This window comes from Mus musculus, chromosome 11 (genome assembly GCF_000001635.26).
Source record: "Mus musculus strain C57BL/6J chromosome 11, GRCm38.p6 C57BL/6J".
Taxonomy (NCBI): Eukaryota; Metazoa; Chordata; class Mammalia; order Rodentia; family Muridae; genus Mus; species Mus musculus.
In genome coordinates this window covers 34,251,623-34,265,605 of record NC_000077.6, presented here as the reverse complement: position 1 = coordinate 34,265,605, position 13,983 = coordinate 34,251,623, and the positions used below count along the sequence as shown (strand labels likewise).

Here is a 13,983-nt window from a genome sequence, read left to right as displayed (position 1 = left end):
ATAAAAGACTTTTCTAAGGACATTAGCCTGGACCAAAAAAAAAAAAAAAAAAAAAAAAAAAAAAAAAGCTCCTTTGCAAATTTTCTCAGTATCTCATATTTTTCCTGCCACCCCCAAAATCCCTCACAACTATATTAGTGTTATTTTTTACTCATTATAAAAATAACACAGATTTTTCTTTATCAAAACAAAAAGCCTCATAAAATACAGACTAGCAAAATAAAATATGAAATAAATCTCTAAAATGCATACATATTTTCAGGCTTTTTATGCTTACATATACATCTAATTCTGTGCATGCACTGTTTCTGCAAGCACTGAGTTTTAGTATTAATAATTTATCCCTCACTTCTTTTTACCAGCATCACTTATAATGGAACTACAAAATTTCCTTTCTAGAAGATGCTGTCATTTACATAGCCAAACCTGTACTGTTGAACAGGTCTGTTATTGCCAACATTTTTCTCCAATAAATAACAACAATGGATTTTTGCCCACTGGCTTCTGTGCCCCTTCCTGTGAGTGCACAGCCCAGCAGCGTGTTCTGTCAGAAGCTGAGCCTGTGCACCTAAACTCGCTTTGACTCGCTTTGAGCCTACCACTGTGTTTAAGTTCTTGCTTTACACTGGTCCAGTGGTGTGGAGAAAGTCATTCCACAGGCTGTCCCGACCTTTGTGACACATGAAGCTTTGGGGTCTGCAGGGCCAGGATGGCCTTTTGGGATAAGTCTTTCCAACTACTGTTGTGGGTTTTGTTTTGGTTTTGTTTGGTTTGTTTGCTTTTTTTAACCAAAAAACAAATAAGACAAAATAAATCATTCTGCCTTCTGTTTGGAGGATGAGATGCAAGACTCTCTCTACATGCTTAGTATGCAGGCTTTCCTCTCTCCAAACTCTTTCTTCGTTTCCACTTCAGAAGCGCAGATGGAAAGTCCCAGACCCCCACAGGCTTGGAGATTGGGGCCTGTGTTAATCTAGGAAAGCCGCCATATTGGCTTACTCCAGACGTTGTGATGTTCTGAAAGCCTGTTCTCTTTGGCAGGTATAGTGTCTAAAACACTTTCCATGGGTTGCCAACATTTTTACATCTAGAGACTTCGTAAAAACCGACAGTTCTTCTTCCTGAAAAGCTCAGAAGTCATCACAAGTGTACCCTCATTCCACTCTGGCACCTGGCACCTCATTGGGTGGTGGTGGCCCTTTTAGACCCAGCTGTGGCCATGCGATTCTCTATTCCCTGTGGTACCTCACTCAAGCACACAGAGACATCTGACTCAGTAGCCCTGGTGGGCTCATTAAAATTTCTTCCTTGGGGCTGTATAGCAGATGGTTAAGCCTACAAATTAACAAAGGAGAGTAGAGGGGAGCCTTAGCTGGTTCAGAAGTGGAAATAGCATGGGGGATGTCTCCTGGAGACACTCTCCTGGATGTTGTTTAGCCAAAGGGTGGGGGGTCTAATGGATGGTTGGTAGGGAAGTGATGAGATAGGATTGAGCCCTGTAGGAAGAATGGGTGTTTCCAAATTCCAAACTTCACTGATGGCTGTTAGCAGGGCATTGTGGGTTGGGGAAGAGAGTGGACAGACATTGCTGTGGATATAAAAACTGCACTCTCTGGGGCTAGAGAGATGGCTCAGAGGTTAAGAGCATTGACTGTTCTTGCAGAAGACTCAGATTCAATTCCCAGCAACCACATGATGGCTCACAACCATCTGTAACTTCAAGATCTGACACTCTCACACAGGCATAAATACAGGCAAAACACTAATGCACATAAAATAATTTGTGTGTGTGTGTGTGTGTGTGTGTGTGTGTGTGTGTGTGTGTGTAAAAAGCTCCCTCCCCCTACTAACACAGACCCCAGTTTTCCCATCTTCAGTCAATGCTGGAAGAATGAGTTGAATCTTTCTGCCAGGACTGCTCCCCCCACTTCCCGTCTACCCCAGGTCAACTGTCTGGCTAGAAGTCTTTCTGAACCACCATGCGTTAGTTAGCATTCCATCACTGTGACCAAATCTCTGAGAACATGAACTTACCCTAAAGAGAATTTTATTTTTCACTTTCTGGTTCAGGAGCTTCAGTCGGCTATTACCTGGTCAAAACCCCCTCCCTTTGCTCTCAACTCTGCTCTTAGTTCCTTTCCGCAGGATTTTTCTCCGGGCTCAGAATTAAAATGTCAGTTGCAAAGAAATGGGGTGGGAATGTCAGGGTGTCCAAATAGCGGCATCTCTGTGTGGGCAGCTCAGGGTCTCTCTAGCCTCTTTTTCTCCCATGCTTGCCTCTTTTTCTTTTATGCTTTCCTAGAGCACCTTAAAGAGAGGGCAGGAACATCCCTTGATGAATTGCATTCTCATGGATTCTCACAATGATCGAGATGCTACTCAGGCTCACACCCCAGCACGGCTGCGGATTAGCATGTGACTCCTGGCAAGCTGCGTGTATTTTCTTCCTTTGCTTTCATGCCATATCACGCTGGGCAGACCATTCTATAGCACACTGAATTCTGTCTAGGATAGCCCATGGCTTCATGTTTTGTTTTCATCAGAGCATGGATATCCCTAATGGACCCATGTCATAGGGTTGTCAAGAGGATTAGGTGACACAAAGCATTTAAAACATTTAACACTAAGCTGGGCATCAGAGCGGACACCTGTGATCCCAGCACATAGGGCGTCTTAGGAAGATCACAGTTTGGAGCTAGCCTGGCCTAAATAGTAAGTTCTAGGCTAGCCTAGGCTCTATTGAAAGACAGGCATTGTTTTAGGAGTAAAAAGGAAGACGTCACTTAGCAGAACACTTGGCATTACTTAATACAGCACCTGGCATCACTTAGCATACATAACACCTAGCATCACTTAGCATACATAGCACCTGGTATCACTTAGCATAGCACTTGGCATCACTTAGCATACATCGCAACTGGCATCACTTAGCATAGTACCTGGCACATACTAAGGGTCCAACAAAAACTAGATTTTATCATTACCACTTATGTAGAAGGCTGGATGGCTGGACCAAAGAACCCCCTATGCCCTATGCAAGAGTCCATTTGTTCTGTCTGGCTCCTTCCTATCCCCACCAGGTTCCTCATCACCACATCTTGTAACTCATCACATTTCTCCCTACACAGATACCTGTATAAACTGCGTGACCTTCACTTGGACTGTGAAAACTACACAGAGGCTGCCTACACACTCCTCCTCCACACCTGGCTTCTCAAGGTACTGTCCCAGGAAGACATCCATGCTGAGATTCCCCACCAAGTCCTCACAGCAAGTTGACGAGTTTATAAGAGGATGAAAGAAAGAATCAAAAGAAATGGGGAAAGAAAGTCAAGGAATTTTCCTTTTCTTGGTGCCCCTCAGACTCCCTGCCTGGCAGCACACTTCTCTGTGCTACTTCACCTGCTCCCAGCGGTACTGAGTGACCTTTACCTTTAATAACGGAAAGTTCCTGGGACATACATCTTCACTATTATATAGCATCTCACTTGTTGTGGAAGATAAATCATTAGCATACCCACTGAGCTGCTTTCCGTGTCTACGGATGTTTCTGCAAAAGCCTGAAATTCTTTCCTTCGGCTTTTGGAGCCCTGTGGCCATGTCTCATTAGGATTTAGAGAAAATCCCCAAAGTCCACACTGTGAAGCCACTAGAAAGCCAAAGCTGTCCAATTTAGCCAAGATCAGAATCAAATCACAAATGGAAATCAGACAGCCTCTGTCTGACTACAGACACCGAGACCCTGGGCGAGACCAGCAGAGGTGTCTGTGAAGTTTCGTCTTGCTCCTCGTCAGAGATGCTCTCATAACTCATGGCCCCTGGTTCATCTGCTCTGTCTTACATCATCAGAACCAGAGGGCAACCTCCAAGCACGGCAAGGACCCATGAGGGCAGCTTCCCCCATGGAACCCTGGTTTTTCAAAGATGAGTTGAGATGGGGAAAGGGAGACAGGATAGGATCTGGTCAGGGAGGTTTCTGCCTTTCATCCTGGGAAGACTTGTGTCCTTGGCAGCCACTTATCTCTGTATGGCTTCCCTGTGTTCTCTCTTCAGTGGTCAGATGAGCAGTGTGCATCCCAGGTCATGCAGACAGGCCAGCAGCACCCTCAGACCCACCGGCAGCTGAAGGAGACACTCTATGAGACCATTATAGGCTACTTTGACAAAGGAAAGGTAATTGGAGCCTGCAGTCCTCTCTCTGTGGGAGCATTGATCATTGGGAGGGACAGGTCTCTCCTGCGCTGTGTGCTTAGTTAGTCCTTTCCAACACCTGGACCACTGTATTTGCTTTGCCCAGCTTGGAGCATCCCCTCCACATCTGTCCACTGGAAGCTTGGATCTTTTCACTCTTCAGGGTTTTACTTAGATGTCACAAGACCTTCCTCGACCACCTTCAGCACCCCTGTCCTGAGCCACCCTTCTTTCTCAGAGAAGAGCGCTATGCTACTATTGATAACCCTTTCCTTACATGGGGTTGATTTGCTTGCTCTCTGGCTTCTCACTATGGAGGACCTCAATTTCAAAGCTTTTGTCTCGTCCACTGCTGGATGCCTGATGGCTAAAACAGAACCTTACCTGCAGGAGCTGCTGATACGGGTTGGGTAAATGGGCAGAACCATGGGTAATACTGTGTTGCCAGTGATCTCTTCTGCAAGGATTCTGGCAGGGTTGCCCAGGAGCTGAAGCAAACCAGCTGCTACCCAGCCCCAGCTTCCAGCAGACCTTGAGGCAGCTCCAGCCTTGAAGGCTACCATCTGCCCTGTAGACAACACAGCACAGTATACCTCCATGTCTGGGCATTTTATCAGTCATGTCTATCCACAGTTCTGATAGACTCTTCTGATATTTTACTTCTCATGCTACCATAGTGAGATACAAATAGTATCTGCTTCTTAGTCGTAAGGTGAAAACTAGGTGGTAGGGGCCAAGGCGAGAGGTGGGGGGGGATGTCAGAAATGTCAGCGTGGTAGCCAGCAGGCAACAATGCTATCTTGTTAATGGCCACCATTGCTGCCTAACTAGGCTACTCACTCTCTGAGGCATTCCATAAGTCCGCTAGCTCACACATAGCCCTGCTTTCCTGTGATTGGGAAAGCTCTCATCATCTATTGGGACAGCGCTGGATTCTTGGTTTAGATTTGTCCTGCCTCTGCAGTTCATTGCCTCTGTCTTAGTCTGCTCTTCCCGCTTTCCCCAGAATGATGACATGAGGTAATGTCTATGGAGGGCTTATAAATTCCTAAGGCTCAGCAGTTGGAAAAGACTGTCCTAGAATTTATGATTATAAGCCTCCGGAGGGTAGAGACTCTGCCATCTTTGAACCTCTCACTCCACTAGCCATCAAATAAGAAGAGCTCTCTATTTGTTTATTGCTGATTACATCAGTCCCACTGGAAGAGCCCCATGAGGGGGTACAGTTTGTCTCCAGCTTGGGATTTGACTCAGCCACCCTGTGCTGAGCAGGGAGCAGGAAGACACGGCACCCCATGTTCAAAGCACTTATGGTCTTGTTGCTAAACCAGGCATATCAACTATTGTCAGATTTTGCATGTTTCCTTTGGGTATTGTCCAATAATGAGGGACCACTGTGTTTGCTTTGCCCAGCTTGGAACATTCCCTCCACCTCTGTCCACTGGCAGCTTGAATCTTTTCACTCTTTAGAGTTTTACTTAGATGTCACAAGAGCTTCCTCGACCACTGTCAGCACCTCCTGCCCTTAGTCACCCTTCTCCTTTCTTCAAAGAAAAGTGCTATGCTTACATGGTGGTACCTAGGAGTATAGAGGAGGCAGCAGATGATATAGCTCATCCTGAAAACCATGGTCATGGAAGCTTCTAGAATAAAACCTAAACTCTTTAGCTCCCCTCAACTTTCCTGCCTTACAGACACACACAGGCCATCACTCCATAAGCCTGGCTTGACACTACCTGATCCCCAAACCCAACAGTTCCAGCCACCTCCTTTTGCCTCACCTCTGATGTTCATGACAGCAAAAATAGTGTCTCTTGCCCATCTTTGACTGCACAGATGGATGGATGTCCATGCACTGTCCCCAGAACCCAGTCACTTACTCCATAACCTGTGTGTAAAGCCAATGAGATCAGTGCCTGCCAGAGGTCCCAGAGGACTGGAGGAACTGCTGGGTATCTGACTACTGCCCTGCCCCTCTTAGCCTCTTAGAAATCTCTTAGCACATGGAGACCCCATTGTTTCTTCCTGTTCCCATACTGGTGAGAAGCTGTCAAACACACACACACACACACACACACACACACACACACACACACACACCCTGTTGTGTCAAACAGCCTTCTGGCCCAGCCAGGTTATTACCCAACCTTCTTGTTCAGGGTGAAGTCGGCAGACTGGGGTCCTCTTGGCACATAAAGCATTTTTATGTTGCTCACTAAGCTGTCTTGGGTTTACTGCCATGGCTCCACTGCTCCACGCTTGGTTTTATTTATTTCTATGCTTGGATGCAGAGAGCACTTTCGTTAAGAAGCTCACGATGAATTTTGGCAGCCTCCACTCTCGCCTCCCCCGCCTCCCCTTGGCTTCTCCATTTAGGTGCATTTTCTGTTTTAAACCCAGCGTGGAATGGGAATGGGTATCCTCCGAGACTGTCAAGCTCCAGCCAGCCCTGCCTCTCCTCACGCCCGGCTGCAGAGCTTGCGAATGCCTCTGTAGTCCTAGATGGAGGATGATCTTGGCGTTGGCTTAAAGTCAAGCAAGCAGCAAAGAAGAAGCTCCTGTGCCTGGGGTCCATATTTTCAGTTTATTTTAAAAACAGAGAAGACCTACTTTGAAAGTTTTAATGATGTTCTAATACTCTAGTCCATTCTTACCTCTCAGTGCCGCTCCCTGCTTAACTTACAACCACATCATCCCATTAAAAACTGGCAGAGGAGATCACCGGTTGAATTTTGGGACCAATTCCATCCCCAGAAATGCCTTCGACGTCAGGCCATTTGTATACTTCACTGGGAACCATTTCTCTCTAACAAAGGGTTCTGATGCCTCCCCTGTCTCCCCTGCACTCTGGGCAGGTGAGGGACTCAAGGGGTGAGCAGAAGTCACCAAGTACTTACAAAGCTTCAAACGGAGTCAACTGGGGTTGGCCTCCAAGCCCAGTCCTGGTTGCGCAGATGACTCTCCATTTCTCACCTAGAGTGTAGGTCTGATGTTAGTGACCTCTCTCCCAGTACTTAGGAAGATCAGAGCACATGTAAACAAGTTACTCCATTATTCAGTAAAGGAGCTGGTTAGAAAGCCAGGGGAAGTTTGTACTACTACCAAGGCCCGCTCTGTGTGAGCACTAGGTAAGAAGCTGTCTGCGGTGCAACGGGCGATGGCAAGGCTCAAGTCCCTCCTTCAGCAAAGGCTCTGAAAAGTTGGACCACCTCTAACCACTGTCCCCATGATGATCCCATAGATGTGGGAAGAGGCCATCAGCCTGTGCAAGGAACTGGCGGAACAATATGAGATGGAGATCTTTGACTACGAGCTACTCAGCCAGAACCTGGTAAGGCTCTCCCAAGAAAGCCATGCACGCCACACACGCGGTGCTCGCTCAGCTCAGAGACAGAAGCGAGGCCCGTGGGTTAGGGAGACAGAAGACTGGGGAAGGGCCTGATGAGGTCTTGGTGAGCATCAGCCCTCCATTGTTAGATGGAGCAGCAGCTGCCGCAGCTGCTGCACTCCCAGTAAATGCTCTGTTGCATTTGCAGTAAAGGTTTCACAAATCACCAAACCAATTAAACAAAAGTACAACTTTGTGCTTTTCAGATGAACAGATAAATCACATTAACACGCTTCCCATCTGGCTGTTCCCATTAGCATGGTTGATGCTCAGGACTGGGGTGGGGGAAATCAGGAGAGGGACCAGCCTTCCCAGCCTCTACTGTCAGGGATTAGCAGGGAACTAGACTCAGCAGGGGAAATAAAGCTCTCCTTTTTGGCTGCTCCTTCATCCCTCACTCATGGTTGCCCAAGTATCTGGCTCCCAAACCCCTATTCTCAGCCCATAAAGGCCAACGTAGACATGTCCATGAAAATGGTAAAATAGGAGTCAGAATGTTGATGGGATTGACAGCTAGGGTGGGGGGTTGAGGGCTAGACTGGTAATCATGTGTAAGTCTGCTGAGCTCTTAGCTTATGTAAGATAAGACCCAAATACAAACATGTGTTGGCACCAGTGGTTACTCAATGACAATAGACCCTGAACGTATGCATGTTAGCTGACACAGAGGCATGCAGTCTTCCAAATGTCTGAGGTCATGCGCAGACACAGGCCAGGGCATCCCACATACTACTAATGTATATTAACATCCCTGAATGAAGCACACACCATCCAGGGACCTGTTGAAATCCACGAGTATGTTTTATGCCACATCAAGTTATCCTTGTGACACATCCTTCATATGCTTGCACCATGTCACTATTTCTTTAGAACCAACACACAATTGCAGGGTGCTGTGAAGTGTGGAGGGAGCTGCAAACTTTTTTCAGGGATCTGAACATTTGAAAAGCACACACCTCTTGGAGTGTACAACATATGTTAGGTGTGTGTGCACACACAGGAAGATGCCTCCATCTGGAGGCATTTGGTCATCCATCTACTCTCAGAAATTTCTGTCACTGCCACAGAAAAGGGAATACAGTGGGGATGGCAAGGCCCCCAGCTGGAGCTCACTAGGGTCAATTCCATGTGGACCAGCTGCCAAGTTCTTACTTCAAGCATTGGAGATACAAGAATGGCATGGGTATGAAATGGATAAATGCATTCCTCCACGTGGTCACCTAGCATGGTGGGCCCACTAAGCATGGCTCTGTCCACTGTAATGCAGGCATAGCTGCAGGCGTGCCATTATCTGCACTTGTTTCTGGGGTGAGGATAATGTCATAACTGTCATTATGCCTCAGATGCACAACTGTATGTTCTTGATACAAGTCATGTTTTCTTTTTTTTTTTCAGACCCAGCAGGCCAAATTCTATGAAAACATCATGAAAATCCTCAGAACCAAACCAGACTACTTTGCTGTTGGATACTATGGCCAGGGATTCCCCTCCTTTCTGCGGGTGGGTTTGCCAGTGACTCGGGCTGGGGGCTGGGGACCTCGGGACCATAACTGTTCCTCTTTGCTTTAAAGATCTGCTTGCTCTTGGAATCTTGAAGCTCAGGAATGGAGTTCTGCTATCCAAGGACTGCTACTGCCCAGTAGAGCCCTAAGTCAGTTCTACCACCCTAATCATCAATGGTAGTAATTATCCCACAAATGGAGCTGCAGGGACGGGTAGTAAGGACCCCATTGCAGGAATGAGTTGTTCAAGGAAAGACCATGTAAGATCTGCTCCCAAGGAATTTCAAGGCAGTAGTTCTCTGTTTGCTCACAGGCTCCTTTTGTTCTCTTAATGTTTATTGAAGCCACAGGGTGTTCCTTCATTTGTGTGTTATCTCTACAAATGTGTGCCACACGCAGAACAAAAACTGAGAAAAATCTCACATGTCTGGCAACTAATTTAAAAATAACAAAAGTCCCATGTGCTGGGTCCCATGTTAACATACATAATAAACAATACCTGCATTTTTCCAACTTAATAAATCAGTGAGGAATACTTGTGACAGAATCAGAAGGAAAGAGCAACCTGGTCTACATAGAAAATTCCAGGCTGTTCTGGGCTATGTAGAGAGACCCCAATCTCAAGCAAATAAACAAAAAATACCAAGAAGAGTTAATATCACTTGTCTTTCTGCAAAGCCAAGCCCTATGTGAGGACAAAGGGCTCTGTCCTCATGGAGGTGTTGATCTGTCATCATCACGTGATCATCACCATGGGAAAGCAACACGCCAGATCAAACGTGCATGAGAAGGAAAAAATGACACCCTTAGTATCGTTATGGAAGTAATTTTGATCCTGTCCTGTGGCCCCCAGATGAATTTTTGGACCATGCAGGGTCCCTGCATCATCCTTTCTTATCAGTATCTTGGTGGCTGCTCTTAGCATGTGGCAGGTTGGATTTTGATATACACCGGATTGCTTCCAGTTTGTGAGTCAGGAAGATGCCAGGCGCGTGATAGATCTGACCCCTGAAATGACCTGGGTTTACAGTGTAGTCTACTAAGTCTCTCCCTGTTGCCAGTCAACATGGAAGCCACAATAGACTTACAGGAGGGACTGCCTTGAACAGTTGTGGGGTAGGTGTGGAGAGCATTCTGGGTGGAGCAATAGAACTACTCAGGCCTGTTTGCTTATCAGACTCTCCTGACCACGTGCTAGGAGTATCCTTGGGGTGACTCCTAGAGACTACACTTTAGCCAGTCGAGTGTGAGGGAGGCCTGGGAATCTGAACTTCTGAAGATCCCCAGCCCCTCTAATGCCCTGCAGATGTCTTGGCACTGCACATACAGTTAAGTTACAGGCTCAGGTTTGGACAGAAGAACTTAGCTGTCATTAGACTCAATGGAGATGACATGGCCATGGTCTGGAACAGGGTTTCCTACTTTTGTTACCTAAACATGTGGCACCTTATAATGCTTTCCTGTGGAGGCTCCCCTGGGAATTGTGGAGTGCTTAGCCACATCCCTGGCCTCTTCCTTTACCGCCGGGAACAGAATCACCTTGAGTTATGACACCCAAAAGATGTTCTGGGAATTGTCAATGTCCCCAAGTAACTCAAATCACCCCTTAACTTATGTTCTAGATGAGACTAATGTGATCAGAGAAAGGTAAAGAAAATGCCTGCATAGGTCAGAGCCAGGAGCCAGGTAATGAAGGTCCTGGATATTGGTTCCTTCCAGCATACAGCTCTAGGCCTTGTGGCCTCATTGAAGGGCAACTTTACAGGCATGTGAATGAAGTGGGTGTGACATGGTACATTATCCCCAGAAGCTGTTTGTAGATTGCTCTAAACAAGATCACCAGCATCCCTGGTCTCCCTTCAGAACTAGGCCTGGGCCCAGCTAAGTCAGCCCCTACTTCAACTGATGAGAGGCTGGGAGGAGAAAGACATACCAAAGCTGCTCTCTTCCACCAGCCCCAAGTTCCTTCTGAACACCTTCAGCTGTGCTTGAGTTATATGCCCCGCATTCCCCCAGGCCCTGGTGTCTCTGACAGGTCTCCTTTCTCTCCAGAACAAAGTGTTCATCTACCGAGGCAAGGAATATGAGCGAAGAGAAGACTTCCAGATGCAGCTTTTGAGCCAGTTCCCCAACGCAGAAAAGATGAACACAACTTCTGCCCCAGGAGACGATGTGAGGAATGCCCCAGGCCAGTGTATCCTTGGAGGATGTCTCAGCCAGAGGGTTGGCCATAGCTTTAGATGAGAGCCATTTCAGAGCGCAGAGCTGACACCAGAGTCTCCAAGTGTGGGATCCAGAAAAGTCATCTCAGTTATACTGCTCCTCTGTAACTGTGCGGTCCACATGCATTGATTCAACTAGCTGTAGGCTGTAATGTCCAGAGGGGAAAAGTGAGGTCATTATACTGTATACCGTGTGGCAACTAACTGTATCATTTGCCCTCTTAGGAATCATAGGTCATTTAAGATTGCCTAATGTATATGGGAAGACATATAGATATCATGCACATGTAGTGTAAGTGACCCTCCTGCTGCTCATGGAGGGGGGCATCCCGTGGGTGAACATAGCCCTTCCCCTATTCCCCTTTTTTTTTTTTCTCATCATGAATACCCTCTCAGGTGCCTGGCTCTATATCTGGCTTTGTACAGAGTTTTACACCAAAAGTGGTCTGCCTTTCAGTAGGTACAGAGTTGCTATAATGCTACAAGACATGTGGACAGCTAGCGACACTACTATATATTTATTCAAAAAGCATGACCCATGCCAAGAGGAAGGCATGCAAGGTGCTGAGACCAAGGGACGCTGTTCCTTAAAGACAAAATCTGCATCAAGTAGCTAGCTAGAGCTTAGTGTTAGCAGGGGAGCTGGCCCAGACAGGGGAGGACAGGGCCACTGTGCTGTGTAGATGCCATTCCCTAGGACTGAAAGGACTTTACATTGCTAGTGAATAAACCTAAAGCCATCCTGAGCCAAGCTTCAAGACTACCGCAGACCTCGCCGTACCTAACAGTCTCACTCCCAGCTCCTAGGTCTCTCTGTCACTCCACTTAATGTCTGAAATAGGATTGCTTGTCCTTCCCCACTTTTGTTCCCTTTGTCACTTTCAGGGAGAGCCTTTCCCTGGAGCCTTATCTAAAGTTGCCCTTTCTGGGTTTATTGTGACCCTGTGACCTTGAGCTCTCTTCATTTGATTTTCGTTGATGTTTTGTTTTTGTTCTTCATTTGTTCTATTTTGTTTGCATTTTAAAGATAAATGAACACTGAGCGGGTGTCGGGTCCCTGAGAAAAGAAAGACCGGTGTTGCCTGTTTCCCCGTGCTAAACTCCTGCCTCTCCACAGGGCTGGGCACAAAGCTCATTCTGGGAAGGTATTCACTGCTTAGAGAAGGAAAAGGAAAGGAGAGAAATCAAAAGGAGGGACAGGTATGGCTGAAGGGGGAAGGACGCAGCAGCGGGCACCAGCTTACTGGGCATGCATAGAGCAGCATGTAGAGACAGGAGCAGGGGCTGGGTGCGCATGCGTGGGCAGCATAGCAGCCATGGAACAAGGCTGGCGTCTTCATGTACACTGTGCTGCCATAGCAGGAGGTAAGATCACGGAGGCAGGGGACAGGTTGAGGCTGGCTGTGGAGTCCGGAAACCTATTACCTCAGCTGGGGACCGGGCACCACACCCGTTAGCACAGATAAAGTGACAGCTTTTTAAAGAGGGGGTGTCAGGCTCCAAGGCTGTTCTGCCTATTCTGCTGGAAACCTTAATCCAAATATTTTTCCTCTTGGGTGATAAATATGCATCTGTGACCTTTTCATTATGCCTGCCTGCCCTCCACAGCCATATGCAAGAGAACGTGCAACTGGTGGCTGCTGGCTGGCATCAAAGGCCAGTTTGGTTACATATGAGTCCTCGGTACTACTAAGGCTCTGATAGTGGAACCCAGGTATTGAAGAGCTGTATGGCCTTTTGATGTGGTATGGAAGAGAAAGCATGTGTTCCTCAGCCATGACATTATATTTAGGACCCCATGGGCTGGTTCAGTGCCAGGAACAAGTTGGTAAATGAGAGAAAAAATGCTGGCATTTGCTACATCTCTTCAGGAGACTGAGTGCAAACATTATTTCCGTAAGCCCTTAGAATATTCTAGAATGGTGAAAATTTTTTCATTGAGGGGAATGCATGAGGCAGAGATGAAGCAATTTGCCTAGGGTCAAGAAGGTAATTAGAAAAGATGTCGAGAGTTTAAACGCCAACTTCTGTCTGTCTTAAGTCTATGCTCTCTTACACCATTCTTTGTTTTTTTAAAGACTGGGACCACAATGCTATTCGCTGTTTTCTATAAACTTCACACGTAGGCATCTTTCCCTCCCTTTGCTACACCGTAGGCTCTGAGATGAGCCTATTGTACTCTGCATTTTACTACTCAGGAAACTGAGGTGTAGAAAGCAATCGGCTTACATGGAGTGGTGGTGAAAACCCGATGGAGCGGGGATTCGAACTCAGGCCTGCTGCTCACCACAACTTTGAACTCTTAACATTGACCTCTTACCTTCTGCTGTCAAAAAGCCAACAGGTGTTTTGGGAAAGTGACAATGCTTCCATCTCTTCTAAGGTTTCTAAATGGTGGGAGGCAGGTCTAGCAGAAGCCTGCTGCTGCCAGCCCATGTACCAAGCATGGAGAGTCTAGCTAAATAATCTGAGAGTGCCAATGTCATAGGTTTGGAGTTTCCTCTTGGATGAGCTCCCACAGCTCAGATCAATATACATAGTCTAGGGCTGGCGAGATGGCTCACTGGATAAGAGCACTGACTGCACTTCCAAAGGTCCTGAGTTCAAATCCCAGCAGCCACAGGGTAGCTCACAACCATCTGTAATGAGATCTGATGCCCTCTTATGGTGTGTCTGAGGA

At 46.9% G+C, this 13,983-nt stretch overlaps 1 protein-coding gene across 3 annotated transcripts in view; it reads left to right on the top strand.

The window, feature by feature from the left end:
• Positions 1–13,983, top strand: part of Dock2 (dedicator of cyto-kinesis 2) — a 557,091-nt gene that overhangs the window by 518,300 nt on the left and 24,808 nt on the right. For all 3 annotated transcript variants that reach the window (NM_033374.3, XM_017314861.2, XM_017314862.2), the window contains 5 exons: positions 3,129–3,219; positions 4,054–4,173; positions 7,433–7,522; positions 8,975–9,079; positions 11,134–11,275. In NM_033374.3, the coding sequence (NP_203538.2) occupies positions 3,129–3,219; positions 4,054–4,173; positions 7,433–7,522; positions 8,975–9,079; positions 11,134–11,275 (548 nt within the window). The remainder of the gene's footprint in view (positions 1–3,128; positions 3,220–4,053; positions 4,174–7,432; positions 7,523–8,974; positions 9,080–11,133; positions 11,276–13,983) is intronic.